Source organism: Eschrichtius robustus, chromosome 19 (assembly GCF_028021215.1).
Source record: "Eschrichtius robustus isolate mEscRob2 chromosome 19, mEscRob2.pri, whole genome shotgun sequence".
NCBI classification, from domain to species: Eukaryota; Metazoa; Chordata; class Mammalia; order Artiodactyla; family Eschrichtiidae; genus Eschrichtius; species Eschrichtius robustus.
The window spans coordinates 28,167,828-28,193,034 of NC_090842.1; the positions used below are offsets into that span (position 1 = coordinate 28,167,828).

The following is a 25,207-nucleotide window of genomic DNA, read 5'->3' on the forward strand; positions in this document are numbered from 1 at the left end:
CCCAGGCCATAGATAAAGAAGGGAAGGAGAAAAAGGCTGGTGCTGGGGCCTGTGAACCATGAGGTACAAATGGCAAATTACAAGTGTTTATTTACAGGAAAATCAGGAGAAGCAGGAACAGATGGCTGTAGGGAGGTGGTGTGGCAGCGAGGCCAGGTGCCCAGATGGATGGTCATTAGCTGGGCATAGGGAGCACGTAGGCCAGGCTTTGGGGGAGGTTTCTTTCTCTGGCAGCTTCACTGAGGCCTCAGGAGGGGCAAAGGACCACAGGTGTGGGGACTGAGAAGCATCAAACGAAGATTTTCAGTAACTCCACCAGGCGTGGGTCCTTGTAGAGCTTTTCCTCCAGAGCCAGGTACTTCAGTGGGGCCAGCTCCTTGTGTCTGAAATCAGGGGAGGAACGAGAGGTGGTGAGGGGTTACAAAGCTAGTGCTCCAGGCTCCTAGTGGGTCCTCTCAGCTCCTCCGTCTCCTCACCGATTGAGCCGCTGCTCCAGGATGCGGATGCGGAACATGGCCTGAGAGCAGTAACTCAGGTACAAGTCTTCATCCTCGGGCGTCAAGGTCACCTGGTTCTCCTGATACCACTGCTGCTGCTTCTGCAGCTCCTGGGTCTCCTGTGGGCACAGGGAAGAGAGAGCAGGAGGGCTGATGACGACTGACTCTTAGCCAGGCTGCAGGCTGAAATCCCTACAAGGGTCGGCCCCGCTACCCCTACTGACAGGAGCCAGAGGAGCACAGGCCTGGAGCCACTGGGGTCTTGTTTAGAGGGATATCATGTCCACGAGGTTAGAGCAGGGGTCAAGACTGAGAGTCATGTGACTCTGGTCAAGGTACATTTTCAGAGCTTCCAGTTTGCTGTCTGCAAAACCCACCCCACCACCACAGAGCTCTTTGTGAAGATTAAGTTAGACAATGCATGGGAACTACGTGGTGTGTACCTGACAAACAGAAATGGGTCAAGGACTAGGAGCTGTTATAAGGCTCCATCCATCCACCCACCGCTCCCTCTCTCCGTCCACCCTTCCACCCAATGAACAAGTGTGAGGAAGGACAACTCGGTCATTGGGACACCCCAAGCACTGACATCCTCCCCCTCCCCCGATTAGTCCCTCACAAGTCTGTGAGATGGTGAGCAAACAGCCCTGGGCCCATTTTCTGGTTGAGGATGCTGAGGTCCCCTCCCCTGCCAGGGCCCTGGCTGCACCTTTTCAAACCGGGCCTGGATGAGGTTGGCCTTGTCGATGAGCCGCTGCTTGAAGTCACTGAGGCACTCATCCTTGAGGCGCACGGCCTGCCAGCGCGTCAGCTTCTCTCCCGGTGGGAGCTGTGCCAGAAACGGGGCCAGGTAGTCCAGCTGGGCCTCCACCTGCCACAGGTGCTCTTCGTGCATCACGCGCTCCTGTGGAGATGGGCCGGGGTGGGGGGGTTCCTCTTCATCAACATGTGACCGCACAAAACCAGGCCTCAAACCCAGAAGTGCTTGAGGCCTCAGAGGGGCCTGTGCTGTCTCTTGTAGCCGCGATTATTGGCAACAGCCAATTCTCGTGTCTTATGTGAATTCACGTGTCTCTACTTGAGCCCCAGAACATACCCAACACTCAGCAGATGCTTGCTCAGTAAATGGTAATAAAGAGTGGTTGTTAATGATGTTAAATCAAAAACTGCTGGTGAGTCCCTTTTTCTCTTCCACCCTGGGGCCTTATCTATGTCCTGTGTCGGCAGCCAGGGGCCAGTGAAGTTGGAGATGTGGGGGCCCGCTGCCCAGCCCTGGGAGTCTGAGAACCAGACATCTGATGCCCTGTCCTGTCTCACCAACCTCAACCAATTGGTTAGTGAAGGGGATTTAGAAGCTGGCCTCGAAAACCAAGCTGGGTCTTGCAACCTGAGGCGGTAATGTGAACGCCCTATGCGCAGGGGTCGGATAACTCAGGCCTGTGGCCAGTCAGCTCTCTAGGGCTACTGGCCCAGGTCGCGACCTCCAGGGGAGCCCCAGGTGGAGGTGGGCACACAAATTTCATTCTTTCCTCCTGCAGTAGAGGTCTTGGCTTGGCCACAGCCCCTGGAAGTGGGGGAGACCTGGCTTGCATCCTGAGTGCTCTTTGGGGTGACCCATGGAAATGCTCAGCTCAGCAGCAAGAACGACCACCATGGTGTCGATAACTTCATCTCCTATACAGGGCTTTCCGGAAGAATCCCTGATAATCCTGAGCACACTGGAGGTGAGGGGGTGTGGCTGGGGGAGTGGTCCAGGGAAAGCCAGGGCCTGGGCCAGGGAGCAAGGCTCACCATGGCCTCCCGATACTCCTTGCTCTTCTCGTTGCGCTTGGTGTCGTAGATGGAGATGGTCAGCTCATGCGCCGCCTCCTCTTCCTCCCGAAGCTTCAGGATCTCCAGCACCTGAATTGGGAAGTGGGGGCGGACGTGGTGAAGACACACCCCCACCCCTGCCACCTCCCATCTGCCCACTCTCCCTTGGGACCCGACCTCCAGCTCTGACTCCCAGACCTGATGCCTGGACAACTTCTCCTCGTTCTTCAGCTTCATCATGGCCTCGGGCTGGTAGAGAAGCTTCTTGGTGTGCTCCATGGGCTCCACCTGGAACAACCACCACAGTGACATGGAGAAGCAGCAATGGCTGGGGTTGTAGGCAGATTCTGGAGCCAGACCTCCTGGGTTCAAATCTTCCCCTGCCATTTTCTAGCTGTGCAACCTCAAGGAAGTTGCTTAACCTCTCTGGGCCTGTTTCTTTCTTTCTTTTCTTTTTTTTTTTCTGTGCCGTGGCATGAGGGATCTTAGTTCCCCGACCAGGGATCAAATCTGTACCCCCAGCAGTGGAAGCGCAGCATCCTAACCACTGGGACTGCCAGGGAATTCCCCTCTCTGGGCCTGTTTCTTCATCTATAAAAGCACAGCTAATAATAAAAGAGGAACTGGAGACTCAGAGGGGCTAAGGAATGTGCCAGGAGAGTGAGAATTTGAACCAGGAAAACCAGCCCCTTGGAGGTGGTGAGATCTACTCAGCCTTGGTCCCAGGATCTGCTCTCACCCAGGACTGGGGGGTAGGGACGATGAGTAGTCGAGGCCAGCTGGGTTGTCTTTCTTGGTGGAAAAGAGGAAGATTTTCAGAGCCGCTCAAAGAGAAGTATCCCAGATGGGAGCTCTTGATTTTCCCAAGGGGCAGAGATGAATTTCCAGGCTGGGAACCAGGACTTTCTATCCCAGTTCTCCCAAGTTGCTGGGACAGGACAGAGGGCCCCAGGGCTCTCTCCTCTCCCCACCCCCACCTGCCCCTGCCCGCCATGGCCCCCAGGCGCACCTCAAAGCTGAGACACATGTCAGGCGTCATGATGATCTTGTTGCCCTTGCTGTCCCCCTCCGTGCGCCACAGGAACTCACGCTTGGAGGCTGTGATGCGGTCCTCGCGGCAGTGGTAGCGCAGCTGGATGCGCTCATCCAGGATCAGAAACACGCGCTCTGCCACGTCTTCATCCGCAGGCTTCGCAGGGTTGCGGAAGAATTGCTCTGTGATTTTCTGGCAGGCCAAAACATGCGTAGGATGGGAGGTGGGAAGGGATTTCTGTGCCTGACCCGACAACAGGAGCAAAGGACACTCAGGGATGCTGGGGTCTGGGGTCATTTGGGGGGTCATGTGGAATAGCCCCTCCCAGCTAAACAATGGGTCTCAAGGCCCCAGGGGTTCTCAATGTCTGGCCACTCCAGCCCTGGATGGTGCTGGATTTCTTCTCTAGCTGCCTCCACAAGGTGGGGAGCTCACCACCTCTCCAGGCAGCCTGCTCTATAGCTAGACATCCCTTACTGCTAGAAAGAGCTTCTTTGCTATTCAGACATTAAACATAGGTTGCAAATAATTTGTAATGATATGGAGAAAAAAATCTCACATTTTAATGTTAAGAGGGTGAAACAGGAATTCCACCTACAGACACACACACACACACACACACACACACACACACACACACAAATCTTAAGTTAGAAAGGATTCTCAAAACCAAACCTATTAATATGTGGTAATATCTGAGAGTTGGCATTCTGAGATATTTTTACTTTTTACATTTTTACATGTTTTCTTAATGTTTAGTCACGAGTGTGTATTTTTTATAACAGTAAGGAAATAATACCTCCCTGGCCCAGCGGCTGAGGGCACCGTCTGGCATCAGACAGACCTGAGACTGTGTGTTTGGTAAAACTGGAAAGGTCGCTCAGTAAAGAAGTTTCCCTGGAGGGAGTAAGGGCTGTTCCCCTCCAGGGGTAACCTTGGCCCACCAGAGGGGGCGGGCACCCTGTCCCCAGGCCCAGCGAGTGCTCACCACCACGGGCCGGGGGTTTGACTCTGCACCGTTCAGAGCCAACTTCTTGATCCGGGGCCCGAAATTGACATGGCGGTAGGAGAGGAGGTCGGGCCGCCCTTGGTAGTACTCCGTCATTGTCCTGGGCGTCTCCTCCCGTTTGATCAGGCCGTCCACGCGGGCCGTTTCGTAAAACTCCATGACGCGGTCCATCTCGGGTTGCATGGACGTGTATGAGTGCACTGCCGGGGGGGGGGGGGGGTCCGGGGAGAGGGCTGGGTGAGCACTGGGAGCTCTGGCCCCTGGCTTGATAACCCAACCCCAGGGCCCAGGGAGAAGCGTTAGTATGTAACCAGTGCCCTAGTGCTGGGTATTTAGGCTGCTTCCAGCTTTTTTGCTATGGTCAACACCATGATGAACGTCTGCAGTTTGCATTTTTTGTCCTTGCCTGCTATTTGCTAAGCAGTAGAATTGCTGGTCAAAAAGCCTACATATTTTAAAGCGATTATTGATTGTTTTGCCCAACTGCTCTCCAGAAAAGCTGTGCCAGTTTGCTGTCATACCAGCAGTGACAGGGACTCACTTGCTCACACCTGGTAGGACCATTTGTTTTCATCTTTGCCAACATACGGGTTGTAAGATGGTCCCTTATTGATTTAGTTTCTTTCTTTCTTTTTTTTTTTTAAATTTCAACCACCAAGCAAGGTTGGTCATGTTTTTAGATGTATATTGACCCTATGTTTTTCTTCTGTGAATTCTTGGATCAGGTTGTTAATTCCCAGGACATGTTCTTCCCTCCCTTCCCAGCCTCCTGGGCTCATGACCGTGTCTGCACCTCCATACTTCTGCCCTCTGCATCAGTCTTGTGGGGACACTTGTTGGTTTTCTTGCTCAGCATCCTAACCCCTGTAAATGTGGCCCCCGCTGGGTGCCCGATCCCAGCCACAGCATTGGCTGCGGCCCTGCTTTGCCTTTCCTGGAAGAACACTGTCAACGTTTCCTTGGATTTTCTGTGTTTCCCCTTACCTCCCGCGTGTCTGCTTTGCTTAGGGAGGCAGGGGCCCTTTCTGTTGCTTGCCGCCCAGGAACCCTGTCAATACGTGGATACTGGTTCCTCCCACTACATGCCAGCTGCATGGAGGCTGCTCCAAGGAGCACGTGAGGCCCCCAACCTGGGCACCCAGCTGGCCTAGCAATGGGGCCTACGTACCACGCAGAGCCTGGGGGTGGCCCGGCTTGAAGTAGTCGATATTCAGCCCCGTGACCTTGTTGATGTGCTTCAGCTCCAGCATATCCTCCCGGTTCTGGAACCACTCCTTTATCTCCAAAGTCTTGGTGCCTGTAGGGCCCGATGTGTGCTTGAAGCAGCCAGGCCAGCTCCCTCAGCCTCCATCCCACCACCCCAGCACACGGAGGCCAGCAGGGCCCACACTCACACCAAGAGAGGGGCAGTGACATGACCGAGGTCACATGGCATGTTGGGGGACCCAGCTCTCCTGCTCCCCGCAGCCAGGGCTGCCCCCTTACACTCCAAGTCCTCGTAGGTGGTGAGGCGGCACACCAGGCCGTTGTTGTTGAGGTACGGGGCCCACTTCTCCAGCTTTGCCCTCTTGTACTGTATCACCTTCTTCCCGTTTGGGCAGCGGGTCTCGAACGCTGCAGACACAGAGTGGGCTGGGGTCCTTCCTCCCCAGATCAGGGGAAGGGAGGGCCAGCCCCACCAGCCCACCAGCCACTCATCAGCCTCTGTGCACTGTGCTGTCTGCTAGGCTCCTCCAGCCCCCACACCTGCTCCATGGAGGCAGAGGAAAAGAGTCACCAGGGTGGCGCCTGCCCTGGAGGAGATCTCAGCTTCAGCCTGACCACACCGTACTCTCACTGCCAGGCCTTGGCTGGAAACACCATCCCCTCCTGCCCTTACTGGGCTGGCTTCTTCTGATCCCTTAAAACTTAGCTCCTATGACTTCTCCTCCCAGAAGCCCTTTCTTCCTCACCCCCCCCCCCGCCAGCCTCCAACCCCCTGGGTTCCCATGACACCCTCTTTAGCCCTTCCTACCCTGTTGGGATGGCCTGGGCCCTCTCCGTGGGTCTAGGCACTCCCACACGGGAACCTCAGCAGCCAGCAGAAGTTGGCATGGGGCACAAGCGTGCCTGTCCCCCTGCTTTCCCTGCCTGCCCCTTTTTGGTCCTGAGACCCCTGTGCCCTCTGGGTACTGTGCACAGTCTCCTCCTGGCAGAGTGGGGTGAGGGATGGGAACGGCTGTGTCCTGGTCTTTGGTCCTCCATCACCGGCCACACTCCATCATCCTGCGTGGGTTAACTGAGCCCTGTCCTGTATGCCAGACTGGGGTCAGGCCCCAGGCTGCAGAGCTGAGTGCATATGTTGAGAAGGAAGAAATGAAGAGGGTGCAACAGAAAGCAGGCCATGGGGGCGGAAATGAGGGACCAAGGCAGCCTCTGCTTGTATCCCCCTGTCTAGTTGTTGCCACAGACATCCCCAGAAGCCCGGACACCAGTGAGGGTGCAATACCTTCTGGGGAGATCTCAATCTGCTCCACCCACGAGCACGGCATGTCGAAGCTCTTATCCTCATCCTCCTTGCCCTGTTGGGAGAAGTGGGAGTGGGGTGGCGGTTCTGATCAGGGCTGGGCCATGGAGCCGAAGTTACGGTCAGAGCCTCTGCCTCATCCCCCAGGGCCAAGCCGGGGTGGCTCGTCCGCTCCCCCAGGAAGCCCAGAGGTCTCGAGCAGTTCTGACCTGGCTTGACCCAAGATGGGGGGAGAGGAGCAGTCAGCTCCTCCCCGTGCCCACCTGGTGCCCGGCGAGGACAGCAGCACCCTGCCCTGCATGCCCCACCTTCCCTCTGTCAACAGAGGCACAAGGAAAGCCACAGCCCTTCAGTAAAACTGAGGCTCAAAGCAGTTAAGGGACTTTCCCAGGATCCCTAAGCCTCAGTTCTCTAACTGTAAACTGAACCCCTTGGGAGGATTGACTGATACATGTACATAAGGGTTTGGGACACTGCCTGGATGCCCTTATTGTTTTTTTTCTTTTTGAGCCTAGTTTCCCCATCTGGCAAATAAGGCCTGGTCTAGACAAATGGTCCTCAGGTTAGGTAACCACAGAAACTTGGATAAGATTTTCTCAATTTAAAACTTTTCTCCCCACCAAATTGCTCAGACCTCTGATGCCTGCTCAGCTAATCTGTTCACATTTTGAGGCCAGCAGGGGGCGCCAGTGCCCCAGGATTTACTGCACAGGGGAGGAGGCTCTCCGGTCTCCAGAGATGAGGACGCTGGCAACACTCAACACCATGTGCAGGGGGGTCTACACAGCTATGCCAAGCACATCACACCAGTGGTCTCACTTTGTCCTCAAGCAGTCCCAGGAGGTAGAACAGAACCACCTTTGAGAGCCCAGACTTGGGAGCCAGACTGTCAAATCCCAGGTTCAAATCCCAGTTCTGTCACTTACTGCCTGTGTAACTTTGGGTACGTTACTTCACCCCTCTGTGTGTAAGTCTTCCTATCAGTAAAGTGGGACATGATAATACTAGTACCCACCTCGCTGGGTAGTTGTGAAGATTTAGACAAGTTAATTTAAGTTAAGCACCTACTGGCACTGAGAAAGGGGCATATGCGTGTTACCTATGGGCTGAATTGTGTCCCCTCAAAATTCACATGTCCTAACACCCAGCACCCCAGAATGTGACTATATTTGTAGATAGGATCTTTTTTTTTCTTTTTTTTTTTTAATAAACATTTATTTTTGGCTGCATTGCTGCGCACGGGCTTTCTCTAGTTGCGGTGAGCAGGGGCTACTCTTCGTTGTGGTGCACAGGCTTCTCATTGCAGTGGCCTCTCTTGCTGTGGATCACGGGCTCCAGCAGTTGTGGCACGCACGCTTAGTTGCTCCACAGCATGTGGGATCTTCCCGGACCAGGGCTCAAACCCGTGTGCCCTGCATTGGCAGGCGGATTCTTAACCACTGCACCACCAGGGAAGTCCCTGGAGATAGGATCTTTAAAGAGGTAATTAAGTTAAACTAAGGTCATTAGGTTGGGCCCTAATCCAATACGACTGGTGTCCTTATAAGAAGAGGAGATTAAAACACAGACATGCACAGAGGGAAGAGGCTGAGGGCACAGGGAGAAGGCACCATCTACAAGCCAAGGAGAAACCAACCCTGCCGACACCTTGACTTCCAGTCTCCAGGGCTGTGAGAAAATAAATTCCTATTGCTTAAGCCACCCAGTCTGTGGTACTTTGTTATGGCAATTCTAGCAAATGAATACATCACTTATTACTACCATGAATGTAACCAACCCCACTCCCCCATTTCACATGCAGACGCTGAAACTGAAGCTTCCAACATTTAGGAAGTTTGCCCAAGACGTCAGAGCCAATAGGGAAGGCCTCTGGACCCCGGACTTCCACGCACAGGGCCTCATGCAGACCTGCCTGACGGCCCCTGACTAGGAGATCAGCGATGACCAGGCCAATGACTTTCAGAAGGGCTGATAGGATGGACAAAAAAGGCCTGGAAGTGTGTGTGGAGGATCATGGTGGCCACGCAGGAAAGGCCTGGATGTGAGGAATGGCAGGCCCTGGGGCTCCGCTGGCTTGTGGAGAGGGTCTTATCGCCCTCCTCCAAGGGGCATGTTCTCTAGGCGCAGGGCAGCCCCTGAATGCAAGTCCCAGCCCTCCCCTGCACCACTGGGGGGTCCTGGGCAGGTCACTGGACCTGTCTGGGCCTCAGTCTGCCCATCTGTAAAATGAGGGCATGGCCCAGGCCCTTCTGCTTTGAGGAATCTATAATTGGTCTATGTGGACTGCCACCCACGCCATACCCATACACGTGGCGGGGACATGTGTCAGGCTGGCCCAAAGCAAGACAGGGTGTCAAGCCCCCTCCACTCCCCAGCCCGCACCCCTCAGAGGCTCACCAGATTTTCCACATCATCGTCATCGTTCGTCCCGTCGTCCTCCTCCTCAGTCAGGGACAGGAGAGGCTTGTCGGTCCCCAAGAGCAGGTACTCCCACCTCACAGAGTCTCCCAGGTCAAAGACCAGGTCCTGGTGGAGGAGGGGATCGCTGAGAGCCTCCCACAGTCGCCACACCGCCCCCTGCTCTGTGGGGGGCAGGGAACAGCCACGCCCAGGGGGAGAAGGCACCAGGCTGGGTCTCAGGGGGGCAGAACGTGGCTCCAGGCCGCCTCTGAGGGTCCACACCTGCCCTCCTCATCCCCACAGGGAGACCGAGGCCACAGGGGGGCTGGGACTCCCTTCCTGTGTTGGTCTCTGTGAGAGACTTGGAAACTCTCTGGCCTGGGATGGCCAGTCTACCTTGTCGGGGGAGAGTGGCATCCGGGCAGTGTTTAGAGCAAACCCAAGCCAGAGAGATTGTACAGGCAGGGGAAACGGCCTCCTCATGGTTCTTGCCCCTTGCCAGCGGGAAGGGAACTAGACAGGCGTGCAGAGGAGGGAAGTGCGAATTTCTCCTCCCTGGTGTGGGTCCTTCACCTCTTTCCAATCCAGCCCACCTGAACCTGGGCTCACCTGCCAAGTAACTCCCAGCAGGTGGGGTGCACCATCTCCCCGTCTACCTCCCCGGGGTGGTAGGCCCCGCTCCCAACTCCAAGATGGAAGCTGCCCTCAATGGTTTCAACATGAAGCTCCCCTGACGCCAGTCCTAACCCTGTCCTCACTGTCCTGTCCGAGGCCTGGAGGGCTCAGCTGGGAGGTGGGAGGAGAGGGGAGGGGTACACGATGGGGGAGAGGGAGTGAGGGAAAGAACTGCTTGTAGATTTAACAGCCGACAGCCCAGGCTTCGTGGAGAGGAATCAAATTACACAGATGTTTGAATTTCTTAAAATCATGTCCTCCATTCTGTCACTTTTCTTTTTTGGCTGCACCGTGGGGCTTGTGGGATCATAGTTCCCCGACCAGGGATTGAACCCGGGCCCTCAGTAATGAAAGCTCGGAGCCCCAACCACTGCAGCCAGGGAATTCCCCATTCTGTCACTTTTGTAAGTAGTAAGCAGTAGTTAGATGTTTTGCTGCTTTATCTTAAAGTTCTACCTCTCTAGAAAAAGCATAAACGAACGGACAATTACGACATCCCAGTCTCTGAGGGGTGCCTCACTCCAAGGCCATTTCAGGGTTCTTTGAAGGGGAATTCCCTGGCGGTCCAGTGATTAAAACTCCGCGCTTCCAAAGACAGGGGCGCGGGTTCAATCCCTGGTCAGGGAACTAAGATCCCACATGCTCACGTGGCGTGGCCAAAAAATAAATTAGGAAGAAAAAAAGTCAAGGTTCTTTGAAGGAACAAAGCAACCGCTCCTGTGCTCATGGGGCAGTAAAAGTGACAGCCAGTGTCACGTTCTCTTTCTTCGTGCCCTCACTTGGTGATGCAGTACTGCCCCTCTGGCCTCACTTTCCCACCAGGCCACCCTTCCATCTTCATCTCATTACTTCTATTATCCCTGATATAAATTTCCTCCACCTGGCACTGGTACAGGGTGTGCTGGGGGGAGGCTGAAGGAACTTCCACCCGGAAAAGGGCCAAAGGAGGGCTGCAGCAAGCCTGTGAAGGGCCGTTATCCCTCAGAGGGCTCTGACCACCGTGGCGGCTATGAGGTTGGGTTCTGGGGGAGGTGGTCTGGGCTCTGCCCCATCTGTGTGGTGAGGAAGACGTTCTTTCTCTAAAATGACAGTAACACTAGGTAACCTTTACTGAACAGCATGGGATTATTCTAAGCACCTACCGAATGTTATTTTCCACAACCCTGTGAGGTCGTTGAGGACCGAGCAACCCTGGACTCAGGGTCTCAGGGAGGCTGGGGGCTGGCTGGGTCTCCTTTGCTGAAGGCAGATGCATCTGAGCGTGTATCAAATCTGCCCGCCTCCCTGAAAGGGAGTAATGAGCTCCATGAAAGTAATGAGCTTTCATTACTGAGGGCCCGGGTTCAATCCCCGGTCGGGGAACTAAGATCCCACAAGCCCCACGGTGCGGCCAAAAAAAAAAAGTGACAGGGGGGCGACAGCAGTCCCTTGGAGGGGGTCACTTCGGTATAGGGGGCAAGGGGCCCAGGATCTACCTTTGGGAAACTGGCCTGGCTGTAAATGGAGGACCTTGGAAATAACAAAAGAGCACAGGACTTGGTGCCTGGAGCCTGTCTCTCTTTTGATTTGCATACAGCTCAATGAATTTCCATAAATTGGGTGCACCCAGGTTCCCTGCCCCCGGATCAAGAAATAGAACATTGTCCAGAACCCCAGAAAGTCCCCTGGTATCCAGTTACAACCTCCCTCCAACTGTGTGCACGTATTTTCAACTTCTATAAAGGGCACTGAGTTTTTTATACATATGTATGTATGGAAATTCATTGAGCTGGACGTGTAGGATGAGTGCACTTTCCTGCATGTGTATTGCACTTCAATACAACATTTTAAAGAAATCAAATGAACTAACAATCCACATTTTATAAGAATATACAAACCAAAAGAGCGACAATAATCATATTGAAACGATTATGTACGGGCAAAGGAGTGGGCCCTGGGCACTCAGCTACAGGGAAAGTCCAAAGTCCCCCTGGCCTGGTGGCCAGATCTCCCCACAGGTCACACCTGCCTTCCCCCACTGTGCCTGCCATACCCGCCCAGGCCCCGCCCAGCACCTTGCAGCAGTTCCAGCAGTCCTGCATGTTGACCCAGTAGTTCTTGTGGTTCCAGAGGCTCTCTATTCCCAGGAAGTGGTCGTCCTGGGTGCTGTAGCTGCGTCCAGTGAATGGGTCAATGAAAAAGCTCTCGGGCACCTCGCGTTTCCCCGACAACACCAGGACCCAGGAGTGTACCCGCAGGCCGTGCAGGGGGTCGGTCTTTGCACTCTCCTGCTCCTGCACGGGAAAGGTGGGTGACCATGAGCCAGATGGATGGGAATGGGGCCATCAGGGGCCCAAACATCTCCCTGGGGCTGGGGAACTGGCGAGAGAACTGAATGCTGATCCACACCGCACTGCTGGCTGGCTTTGTGACCTTGAGGACATCACCCCACCTCTGAACCCGTTTTCTTATCAATAAAATGGGAGGATCTGACTCGATCTGTGGTTTACAAACTTGACCTTTTGGAGCTCTAGGGTATCTGGGGTTTACTGGCTTTCCATGTTGTGATTCTGGGTGAGATTTCATCCAAGGAAAGATAGAGGGACACCATGTGGCTTCATTGTCTGCATCCCTCTGGGCAAAGGGTCACTGTGCCATGTTCATTATTGCATCCCCAGGGCCCGGACCAGAGTAGACTCTCAATAAATACTATATGGAAGGAAAGGAAAGAAGGGAGGGAGGAAAAATAGGTGAGAGGGATGATGAGAGTGTGGGTGGATAGAAGGAGAGATTGGAGGATGGATGGATGGAAGGAAGGATGGGAGAATGGATGTAGAGTGTATGTAGGTAAATCTTCAGTGAGAGTCTGAACAAGGACACCAGAACTGCACAGCATAAAATGAGTTGCTTCAGGCAGCAGAGCTCTCTGATGTTAGAACTCTATCACCAGAAGCTGGCTGACTACACTGGGGATTCCCACAAGGCCGGGCAGAGAAGGGGGGTGGTTGAAGGTTGGAGGAGGGGATTTTGACCTGGAGGCCCATAAACACATCCCTTCGTGACCCGTGTCTGTTTCCCCATTCCCAGCAACCCCTCCTCTGGAGCTGAGTTCAAGGGTTGAGGGCTGAGGATGGTGGACCCACCACGAGGCGCTCCTCCTCCTGCTTCAGTCGCCTCTCCTCCTTGGCCTTGATTGCCTCCTGCCTTTTAATCTCCTGCTCCTGTTCAAACCTGCTTGTCAGGTCCCTGGGCGGTTTGACGGCGTACTTCTTAGGTGGTGCCTTTTCCTCCTCCTTGACCATCTGTCACCCAACAAGAGAAAAAAGCATCGGCAGCCCTGAATGGCCCGCCTGCACAACTGCTCCTGGAGCCTGCTGGCTTTCTGACCCTGAACGTAGAAAGAGCCTCAGCTCCAGACCTGTGACCATGGGCCAGTCCTCCCACTTCCCTAACCACAGGCTTTTCTGTAAAAGTCACTGAGAATAATGAGAACATTTTCCCCAGGGTTATTCTGACAAGTAAAGACAGGAAAATGTCTGTATGAGCTGCCCATCCGGGTAGGAGCTCAGGAGATGCGATTTCCCCTCTTCATTCCCCATGGCCTAGACTAGCTATGATCTGGATCTGATCTAGAAAGTGGGGCAAATTGTCCGCAGTCAGATTTTCCAGATTTTGTCACTGCAGGATTTCATATGTTGACTTGAAGTGAGAGTTTACTGGGCTAGGAAGGAGAACAAAGCCTTTGTGTGTGTGCGTTTGTGTGTGTGTGTGTGTGTGTGTGTGCGCACAAGCGCACACGTGTATACAAATGTGTGCTAGGTGGCAAGAAAAATGTCCAGGAAAGCACACCACAGAGGCTGCATAAGGGGGCCTATTGTGATGGAGAAATAGTGAATCTCCATGGTTTAGAGTCAGACAGACTGGGCCTTAGCTCCCAGGTCCCCATTTACCAGCTATGTGACTTTGGTCACAAAAATTGTTTCGTCTCGACACACTCATCTGTAAAAGAGAAGTGATAATTCCTACCATGCAGAGCTATTGAGAGGGGCAACCAAGTCAATGGACATGTAAGTTGTTTATAGACCGGAATGCTCTCAGCATCCATTAGCTATTGATATCATTTTCATAATTAAAATTTTGGCTAAGAGGCCTGTAAGTGAGTTCTCAGGCCTTTAGAGCCAAAAGCAGTGATGGAACTTTTTTGTTCCATCTTTCTTGGGGAGGTGGCGCTGAGAGAGCAGGCAGGGCTCCCACCTGGTACCTCCCCCTCCTTCTCCACCAGACTGCAGGCCCCGGGGGCCGCAGGTGCTCACGCAGGTGTAACACAGGTGCATGTGCATCATGCCGGATGCCCCAGGCCCCTAGATCCTCTGCCCTGAGCTGCAGACACCCACAGGGTCTTGACCCTGGTCACAGAGTCCTGGAATCAATCCAGTTCATGAAAAGCATTTTCTGCCAGTAGTATGGCTATTTTCCAAATGCAAAGAGATGCTTTTATGATTCCCACAATTAAATTCACTTAAGAGTGTTGTGTTCACAGCAGCCTCAGTCATTATGGTGCTCTCAGTCAACTGATATAAAAACACAACCACCACCTGCTGGAGGGCTGGTGAATTTTGTACTGTTAAGAGGTCCTTTTTACCTGGGAGGGGAAAAAAAAAAGAAGTAAACATCTATCTGTTTGTCTGCATTTTCCTTATATGAAAATGGCTGGATGGATTTTTATCAAATGCATAGGATAAATTTGGAAGTAGTTGGCTTAAGATATCAGCCATACGGCATTCACATATGCGGGGAACACAGTAGCTGAAACTGAGTCACAACAAGGGGAGAGGAGCAGCCAGTTTGGAGAAATGGGCTGTGTGTATTAAGATGCCAAAGATGGAGAAATCATCTGTGGTTTGAAATATGAACTCCCGAAGGGCTGCCTGGCGATGGAGCCGGGGCAGGGGCGGAAGCGGCAGGGACAGGTGGCTTTAAGGATGGCGTGTCTTGCGCGGTGCTGAGGGCAGCACAAGCCCGGCCGTACCTCCTTGGGCTTCACGGTGAGTGGGCACACCTCCCGAGTCAGGTCCATGTGGCACAGGTCCTGCGAGCCATAGCCGTAGACGCAGTAGGCATCGTAGCGGGCACCGATGAGCATGGAGCAGAGCAGCGTGCTGAAGTCAAAGCAGTTCCCCTTCTGGTACTTGAGCACCGTGGTCGAGGAGTACAGGTAGGAGGGCTGGGCGCAGTGAGCTGGTCAGTATAGCCACCCCGTTGCCCCCACCCGCCCTCCCTGCTCAGCAAGGGCTGGGCGCCAGGGCCAGGGGGCCGGCTGGGCCCCAACAGGGCTCCTCCCCTTTGTAGGGTTAGGAAGCCTGCTAAGAATGGGGTGAAAACCACAGATCCCGTGTCCGTGAAGTGCAATCCAGGTTTGCCTATAATTGCAAGGGGCCATGGACTTCCTGATGGGAAACACCATCTGGGATGTAGAAGCTTCTGGTCTGTTGCTCTCTGATTGGTCATTTTACAGTTTTATTCCAGAGTTACCCTCACCTTTTACCTACATCCTTCTCTTCTCTCTGTTTCTCAGTTCTCCACTGTGTACACATCCCCATCTCCCTCCCTCCATTCTTAATGAGATTGAGCTGGTCAGAAGTCCAGAGATGTGACCTGGGACCATGGGCAGCAGGCCCTCCCCTCTCTCTCCTTTCCCACCTCCCAAAGTCCTGAAAGGAAGTCTCTGAAGGCAGAAAGAGGCAAAGGAGCCAAAGAGGTGGGAGCCCGGAGACCAGGCTTGCTGTGTGACCTCAGGCAAGTGGCTCTCTCTGCCCAGACAGACTCATGGGCTGTGTCCTGAGGCTGGCCAAGCCTCCATCTCCCGACCTGCCTGGCTTCCCATCTCAGGCCTCATGGCAGCCCCAGGTGGTGCTTACCGGCTTGAGGGGGTCGGGCAAGGGCACCGCGGACAGGAAGTCTGAGACAAACTGGGCGCAGGTGTCCCAGTTGTAGAGCTCAGGGTAGGGCATCAGCGTGGGCCGGATGGTTGTGCTCACGAACTTCTGCAGAGGGAGAGACCACGGGCCCTGGGGGGAGCACTCCACCCGGGAGGAGACCATGGTGCTCCCAGGAGGCCAGGGCCTCGGGGTGGGGTGGGGGGCGGCTCTCTGGCCTCAGGCTCCTCCTCGGTGCCTTGGGAGTTGGAGGAAGGGATCCCTCAAGGCCCTTCTCCCCAGATCTAGAATAAGCCTGTGCCGTCCGGGGTGCAGTGATGTGATCGCCACCGCCCCACTCGGTGCCGCCAGACCTGCCCCACCTCCCTGATCCACCAACAGCCCTGTGAGGCAGGTCCCGCTGACAGATGAGGAAACCGAGGCTCTGCGAGGTGAGCTGTCTTGCTCAGGTTCACAGTCAGTAGCAGAGCTGGGTCTGTCTTGGCCACCCTGGGGCTGGGGGCCAGGCCTCTGGGGTCTCCCTGTGAATTTGAGGAAGGCCCCACCTAAGGGGCAGCCCTGGTGCAGTCCCCGCTGATGGCTGCAGGGCAGATGCAGGCCTGGGGTCACCAGATCCAGAGAAGAGGGGACTAGGGATCTGGATGGGAATGGCTGAGCTTCAAATGCTGGCAGCTAATACCAGGGTGAAAAATCACCAGATGGGCCAGGTAAAACAGTCTGTGAGTCCCTGTCAGCCTATGGGCTGCTGCTTTGCAACCCCTGGATTCATCCCCTGCCATTCCATCTACAGGTGGGGAAACTGAGGCCCAGAGAGACTCAGAGATGTGCCCTGGGTCACAGGGCGGGAAGGAAGGAGGCCAGCGCTTGGGTCCTGGCCCATTTTCTCTTATTTCTCGGCCTTTCCCTGCATAGGGCTGGCCTCGGGGGCCGGAGACCACATTGCGTGTCTGGCTGCCCCTTAGGTGGGGTGTGCAGGCTCCAAGCCACCACAGGCCCCCAGGGGTGACTCACACCGGGCCTGCTGGGGCCTGTGGACATTTGAGTTTACATGCTGCCCCTGAAATATAAGCTTTGACCCACGAGAGGTCTGTGCCTGGCCCACCTCCCTCCACCCTCTGCTCTCCAGCCCCCGGCCCTGCCCAGTCTTACAGGCACTTCGCACTCGTTCACTGGGTGCAGGAAGAGGGGCACGCGGTCCGGGCACAGGTGGCTGTACTGGCGGGAGAAGTTGTCTGCCACCTGCAGCAGGTGTTCCTCCTTGGGCGTGTTGCTTTGGTAGGAAAGGGGCAGCTTGGAGATGTCAATAGCGTCCTTGGTAAAAGTCCTGTGTCCGTAAGAGGGGTGGCATCAGTGTGCATCAGGCTAGGCCTGGTGCACAGGGAGGCCTCCATCCACCTTAGCTGCCATTGGCTCTATCCCGTCCTCATTTAATCCTCACAACTACCTAGGAGGGAAGTATCATTCTTATCAGCTGCCCTTTTAAACAGATGAGGGAAATGAGGCACAGAGAGTTTGAGTGACTTGCCCAGGGTCACACAGCTAGGGAGGCACAGAGTGGGGACTTGGACCAGGCAGCCTGAAAGCACAGCCCTCACTCCTAACCACCTCCTTCTATGTCCTGGTCCTGCCTCCCAGCCCAGGTACCACCATTCTGCCTGGCTCTCCCTCTGCCCGGCCCTGGTGTGACTCTCACTGGGGCTGCTGGGCCAAAGCCCCCACCTTCCCCACCCCCGGCACTCACGAGGGCTTCTCCGGGATGGAGACCTCAATCTCCGACAGCTTCCTCTCCAGGTCTCTGAGCATCTCCTGCGTCATGATGGTTTCCTCCTTCCGCACCTCCATCGGCCTCATCATTTTCTCGCCCCTCTCGGCCCGCTCGGCCTCCTCCTCCTCCTCCACTTTCTCCTTCAGGACCTCCATTCTGGCGTGTCTCTGACTGTCTGGAGATGAGGTCTCTGGAGGAGGAATAAATGCACTCTGAGTGGCCGACTTCAGACCAGGAAGGAGCCACCAACACCACCCGTGTCCCTGGGCGGAGGTTTTAGGTGGTTTAGATCACGAAGGGAGGAGGCGAGTCCCTCCTAAACTTCCTTTCCATCAAGAAGAAAGTCTCCACGTGGTGCTAGCACACCTGTAACACCTTTCTGACATTTGCAAATTGCCCTTTAAATCCGACAACGCAGGTCACAGGCTGAGAACTATTGCCAGGGCAGGAGCAGGTAGCTCAGGCTTACTAACCTTGCTTTGTTTTTTGTATATTTATTCTGCCAGTGACCTTCTCTTTCTGGCAGGTGATGTTAATGCTGTATGGATAACTGTAGTATTACGAAGTTTCCTGTTAAATATATTTATGAAGTCCAGTAAGTTTAAATTTAAAGAAAATTATTCATAATAGTAAGGAAGAAAAAAAAAAAAGAGGTAACATCACCAAACTTGGAACAGAGAGAGGGCAAGAATGGGGCTGCCACTAAGGCACCTGGATAAGGGGCAGGTGGGAGTGACACAGCCTGCACTCTCCTGGCCAAGCCCTGTGTCAGCTCTCAGGGTGGAGGACCTTTGTGTGGCGGGACACACTGAAATACCATATGTGCTTGTGTGCCCTAGGGAAGCCCTTTGCAGAGCCCAGCCTCACTATGGTGGACCAAAGATCCAGTCCCCTTGTAATTTCCAAAGTGATAAGAACACCAGACGCATCTTTTTTTCTATTGCAGCAACTCTGGGTGAGCCCCTGGATGGCTCCTGGATGGGGACATGTCACCAGAAAGACCAAGCCATGATTAGAAGCTTGGAATTTTCAGCGCCCCCCTGCATCCTCCAGAGAGGAGAGAAGAGTGGAAATGGAGTTAATAATTGATCAAGCCTGCATGAGGAAGCCTCCATAGAATCCCAATAGTAGGGGCTTCAGAGAGTTTCCAGGTTGGGAAGGTGACGTCCTGGGAGGAGGACACATCCCAACTCCACAGGGACAGAAGCTCCTGCACTCAGGACCTTCCCGGACCTCTCCCTGTGTATCTCTTCATCTATCTGTCCATTTGTATCCTCTACCATGTCCTTTAATAAACTGGTAAATGTAATTGTTTCCCTGAGCTCTGTGTGCCTCTCTAGCAAACTAACAGAACCCAAGGAGGGAGTCATGGGAACCCCCAAATGGTAGCCAAGCCAGACAGAAGTTGTGGGTAACCTGGGGACCGACTACTCGCCATTGGCATCTGAAGTGGGGTGGGAAGAGGCTTGTGGGACTAAGCCCTTAACCTGGGGGATCTGACGCTATCTCCAAGTAGATAGTATCAGAATTGAGTTCAGTTGTAGGACACCCAGCTAGTGTCAAGGAGAATTGCTTGGTAGGGGAAAAACCTACACATTTGGTGACCAGAAGTGTCAGAAGTGAAGGGTTCTGTGTGAGTAGTAAAGGAGAAACACAGAAGGTGGGAGACTGAACTGAGTTTTTCCATTACAGACCCTATGAGGCAGATATAATTATAATACCCACTTTGCAAAGGAGAAAATCGAGGCCTAGAGAGGTTAAGTGCTCTGCCTGAGGTCACAGAGCAAGAAAGTAGCAGACTTGGGGTTTGAACCTGTATATTTCTGGCTCTGAAACCCATGCACTTAAGGGCCTAAGGAGATGGGAAAGTTCTAGAAGGGATGGTTTGTTGGAGGCAGGGTGAGTAAGGAAAGACATAGAAGGGGAGAACGCCAAGGTGTCAGTGGGCAGAGGGGGACAGCCACTAAGATGGGCCCTGAGCCCAAGGTCACAGAACACCATCATCAGAGGTGGAGCTGGACCAGAACCTGCAATATTTATTCCTTACACCAGGCTGCCTCATCAGCTACAGCGTGGCTTGGGGAAGGCAGTCCTGCTTTACAGTTTCCCCAACTCTGCCCAGAGGCTCTCCCCACCCACAGGCCCTTCCCTGCATCCCCCTCCCCAGCCGGAACCTCCTCCTCCCCATCACACACACACACACACACACACACACAAACACACACGCTGAAAACTTCTCCAGAAAGTTTGGGGCTGAAAGCCCCCCAGACGGAAGAAGCCCCCTTACTACCAGCACCCACGCCCTCCCCCTGTCAGGCTGCCAGGCAGGGTCCAGCCACCCCAGACCCCTGCTCCCATCTCACCCCTCTGAGGACAGCCCGTACAATCTGTTAGCCCGTCTCCGTGGTGACATCTTTCAAGGCTGACGGCAGGTCCTGGGAGAGGAGGCTTCTGGGAAATGTAGTCTTTTGTCACTACCCAGGTCTGGGTGCAGAAGACCTACTGTGGCATGTCCCTCAGCCAGTGGTGGGCTGGAGCCAGCTTGTGCCAGCTTGCAAGAGCTGACTTTTAAAACTTCAGGAATGTTTGTGAGCTCATTGACAAACACAGCCATTATTAAAATTTAAATTATAAAAACGTATAAGTAAATAGATTATGTTAAAAACAAAGGTAATAAATACTCAAAACTCATCACTTCCTAATTATTTTACTGCATTTCATTATTATCTAAGCTCTTGAGGTTATTTACGCCTATTGTATCTTTACAAAGAAAATATTATATAAGTGTGAACTACTCTGAATCTTTTGCCAACTTCAGTGATGTCATATTGATAGCTTAAAATTGGCCATGAGATTATTTACACCACAGAAATTGGCAAATGCTACAGACTAGGGCTTTTTCTCTCATCAGGTAGTTGTTAAACATTTACCAGGACACCACGGCTTCTGCTCCATGCATGGTCAATGTGGCCTTCATCAAAACAGATGGAAACTAGTGTGGGTCCTGGCATGGCTGCCTGTCATAGTGGACAGAGCCAGGCTGCCTAAGTCTTGGTTCTAGTACAGGCTGGACCACTGGTTTAGTATATAACTCATGGGACAGAGAAAACTTATCCATTAGGTTAGTGGCCCATGAAAATGTTTAATTTTAAGTTATTTTAAATTCCAAAGAAAAAATGAATAGACTGATAATGAATATATAATTATGAATCCACCCAGGATTATATTTGTCTTTGTACCAATGCAGTCACAAAATATAATTTTTTCTGTTTTGTTTTTAAAGGAAAGGGTCCCCAAAACTTGTAATGCTGCCTTGTAGCGGGCAGCGGGGTCCAGAGAAATACTGCAGATGTCCTGACAAGGTTATATAGTTGCTGTTATTGGTGAAAATGTAGGAATCACCTCATTCTCAATAATAAAGAATAATTTTTTCTTCCGGCTGGAACATTACGTAGTCATGAAAAATAAAATGTGAAGGATAAATTAGACCAAGGGAAATCTCCTGAGAAGGCATGTGGACATCAGTCCTGGAGTTCACCCTGGGATTACCTCTGTGGGGAATGCACCTGGGATGAGGCCAGGAAGGGAAGAGGAAAAGGCAAATGTGATATGTTAGGCTGGTGGAATGGCGCGTAGGCCTCATTGCCCCTTTTATCCCATGGAACACCTAATTTCCTTTGTAAAGTGATTTATTCCCCTTTACCCACTCCCATTCCCTGCCCACATAGACATCATTCTGATGCTTTCCCCACCCCCTCAAATGAGCATTCTTTGGCATACTCCTCGTGTTTTTAATTTGTGTTAATGATATTGTATTAGTATCTCGTTTCTTACATTTTCACTAAGAACTGTGTCTTTAAGATCCACCCAAGTTGCTGTGTGTCCATGGACCCACAATAATTACCTCTCTACTCTCCCAGCAGTGGACACCCTGCTTTGCCACCAACTCCCATTATCCACAGATAATGCCACACATGTCATCGGTGGAGTCCCTTCTAGACCAGTAAATGTTTCTTTGGGGTAAATAACCAGGAGCGGGATGGTTGGCTCCGCAGCGGCACCTCACTTTTCTCCAGGCAGCGAAACCTACATGCTCCCCACCTCCCACAATGCATGAGGGAGCCTGGTACCCTTGCCCCCACCAGCAGCTGATATTCTCTCCCTTCCTGATGTTTGCCAGTTTCATAGAGGTACAATGAGATCTCGCTGTCATTTAACATGCCTCTCTCTGATTACTAATGATTTTAAATGTGTCTTCATGTGCTAATGTGTTAGTTTTAGGCGTTTCCTCCTCTGAAATTGTCTTTTAAAACCTCAGCCCATTTTTCTTTATGGGGGTAGTATCTTGTTTGGATTGCGGGACTTCCAGATGTTAAGCCCTGGTTTCAGATGCTGCAAACACCTCCCTCCATTCTGTCACATGTCTTCTAACATCGCCCATGGTGACCTTCATTAAACAGAAAACCTTAATTTTGATGTAATTAAATTTATCAGGTTTTGGTTTGATGTTCTGTGCTTATGAATTTTTGTTTGAGAAATCCTTCCTTGCACTTAAGTCACAAAAATATTTTCCTATGTTAACTTTATAATTTTGCCATCCCATTTAGACCTTTACTCTGCCTGGAGCCCATCTCTGTATGAGGGGTTAAGTAGGGATTTTGTTTTATGTTTCGCCATACAATGAGCTAATTTTCCAATACCACCATCAGACCATTCGTCCCTTCTTTGTGATGTCACTCTTGTCGTGTACTAAGTCCCCCAGGTGTACACGAGTCTGCCACTGAGCCCTCTGTTCTGTTCCACTGGTCTTCATGCCTATCCCTGCACAGACGCCATGGTGAATTTACCACTATGGCCTTGTAAAATCTTTATATCTGCAGGTCAGTTCTTCTTTCTATGTCCTCTTTCATTAAGGATGACTTAGCTATTTGAGGACTATATGCCTTAATAGAAATTTTAGAATAAGATTTAGAAAGTCTAAAAATATCATTTAGAATGTTTACTGGAATCACATTGTATTCATAGATCAACTTGTGAAGAACTCTTATCTTTTGATATTAAGTTACCTCTCTGAAAGCACAGAGCAAGTAGGTCTTATTTCCTGTCTATTTGTTAGATTGTAATGGAAAAAATACTAGGAATGAAGAAATTGAGGCAGAACAGAGAGAACCAGGCAGGGAACCACGGTGAGGGGACACTCTTCCTGCAGCACACAGATGACCACTGCAACCCAGAGCCTGATAAAGTGTCAGCCAAGGCCAAGCTCTGGCTTAGTCACATTCACGCTGGGCCAGGTGGGCAGCCGTCTTAGCCAGTATCTCATTTAATCATCAGCCCTGTCGGGCAGCTACTGCCATCCCTGCTTTACAGATTCAGTAAGTGGGGAATTGGCCCAAGGCAAAGAATTTGGACCAGGCAGGCTGACCTCAGAGTCCATGCTCTTAACCATGGCGCTATCCACCTCCCAGGCTGCTCTTGTGACGCTTCAGTGACAGGGGAACCCCGTCTATCCACGCTGGACCTTGGGGTGTATTTTTGCCACAGCCCTCCCTGGCCTTAGCATGTGCTCCACTTGGCACTTGGAGCCACTTTTGCAGTGACTTCAGGCAATGAGGGACCCCAGCCCCTCTGCCCCTGCCTGGCCCTGTGGTGGAGAGCCAGGCAGAGAAAAGGACATCCCTACTATTAGCTACGCTCCCCGTCTGCCCTCCGCATCTGCACCTGGAAACGCAGCCCATCGGGCGCTTGTTGTTCTGTTGGTCAGACATCCCACTGAGCACGTCTTAATGAGAAAGCAAGGAAGAAGCAAGAAAAAGCCACCACCCAGGATTTCCCTTGAGACTCGGGGGTCAGGGATGAGGTGATAATTCTTAAACCCATGGAGACCCCAGCTCTAGTGTTGGCCCAGCTTGCAGGGTGGTCTTGGGTGGGTCCCGGCGCCTCTCTCGGCCTCCATTTCGTCCTCCCCACCCAGGGCTGGTCCACTTGGCAGAGCTGTACAAGGAATCTGGAAGGGAGCTTTAAACTTCACACCCTCCTAGGTTACAAACAGGTTGCAGAAGCTCACAATCTGCTTTACACCCAGGTTTTCTTTAAGCCAAGGGGGGTTCTCAGGGAGCAAGCTAACTCCTACTGACTTAGTGCTGGGCACTTTACTTTTGTCACCTCACTTAATGCTCTCAGGACAAGGCAAGGACTCAATGAGCCCCATCTTACATAGGGTGAAACTGAGGTTCAGAGAGGTGCGGTGACAGGCCCAGGGTCACACAGGCCCTAAGCAGCAGAGCTAGGATTTGAACCCAGGCCTGTCAGACACTGGAGCACTGTTCTTTCTGAGGACAGGTTAGTAACCCTGGGACTTTGGGGTAAGGTTGCTGAGACCTTCAGGGTGAGAAACGGTTGTTTGTGAAGATAAGCCCCAAAACCTACCAAGTTTGTCCACAAAAACTGATAATGTGGCTCAACTGTCGCAATGTCCACACTCTAAGATTTCCCTTCTGGGAACACAGTGACTTGCATAAATCAAGGGTCCCGGGCCTCCTTTCTTTCATCTGTTTGCTGGGTGGGAGGAGGGAGAAGGGGAATCCAGCCCAGGGCATCTGAGGGGAGGAGGCAGGCTTCTCACCTGTAGAAAGTGCTTGACCATCTGCAAAGCACACTGGGAAGGGCGGGGTTGGGGGAGGGAGGGCGAGCTGTCCCAGTAGTAAGTTAGGGCTGAAGTGCGAGGTGGCTGTATGGGGAGGGGGACGGATACCAGTGCCCTGCCCTCCTGGTTGGGCCAGGCCAGGGGCCAGTGTGTCTCTGCATCTGTCCGTCTCTCTCCTTTTGTTTTCTTTCTTTGTGGCAGTTCATCTGTTAATTCTTTCTCTCTCCCTATGTCTCTCCATCTCTCTATCTCTGTATCTCTACTTCTGTCTCTACCGCGTCTGCCTCTTTTTTGCTTGCTACTGAGGAAACCAGTGGTTTCGAAAGCAGGCCCAGCCACTGGAAATGACAGACCCAGCTGGGTCTGGCCTGAGGCACTCCCCTGGCTCAGGGCCCTGTCAGGCTGGTGCCAAACTCACACCTCCATCGAGGGCCAACTAATATTTATTCAGGGCCTGCCAAACGTGTCAGGCTCGGGCTGGGCTGAACCGGTGAGCGAGCAAAGCTGTCAAAGTGCCCGCCTGCTCTATAGGAGCTCAGACTTCAGAAGAAATGTCCACCCTCTCTCTGCTCAGCCCACACCCCCCGGCCCCCGGCCCTGGCTCCTCAGCCCTCAGATGTGCAGAGCCCTGGGGACCATATGCCCTCCACCCCCCCACCCCACCCTCCCCTCCCCTCCCCTCCCCCGAGACAGCAGATCAGAAGTCAGGTCACCGCGGGGCAGGCCAGAGTGGGGACTGGGGGCTTGCTTGAGGTATCCCACCTACTGAGTAAGTGGCATTCTTTGATATTCGGTGTCCCCAACACTTGGAGGGCTGGCAGCCCCCTGAACGGTAGGGGGTCTTCCATGAGGATGGGCCCTGGTGAGAGTGGCTGAGACCAGGGGCAGCCTGGGTGGGAGGACCAAACCCCACCCCCCGACCGTGGCAACAAACCTCCAGTCCATAACT

The 25,207-nt window shown here is 53.0% G+C and overlaps 1 protein-coding gene across 2 annotated transcripts; it reads right to left on the reverse strand.

The window, feature by feature from the left end:
- DRC7 (dynein regulatory complex subunit 7) lies at positions 1–20,021 on the reverse strand. Of its 2 annotated transcripts, none has more exons than XM_068527730.1 (18): positions 19,976–20,021; positions 17,589–17,802; positions 16,997–17,171; positions 15,830–15,955; positions 14,941–15,135; positions 13,055–13,213; positions 11,987–12,205; positions 9,255–9,383; positions 6,840–6,912; positions 5,837–5,965; positions 5,520–5,648; positions 4,331–4,551; positions 3,319–3,534; positions 2,508–2,597; positions 2,289–2,399; positions 1,207–1,401; positions 477–616; positions 1–383 (listed from the first exon to the last, which is right to left on the reverse strand). In XM_068527730.1, the coding sequence occupies exons 2-18, from the start codon at positions 17,765–17,767 to the stop codon at positions 290–292; spliced, it is 2,580 nt and encodes an 859-aa protein (XP_068383831.1). In that variant the 5' UTR covers positions 17,768–17,802; positions 19,976–20,021; the 3' UTR covers positions 1–289. The 2 variants fall into 2 exon arrangements, with proteins under 2 accessions (XP_068383831.1, XP_068383830.1); XM_068527729.1 differs by having other exon boundaries at positions 2,487–2,597.
- Positions 20,022–25,207: the final 5,186 nt, after the last annotated feature.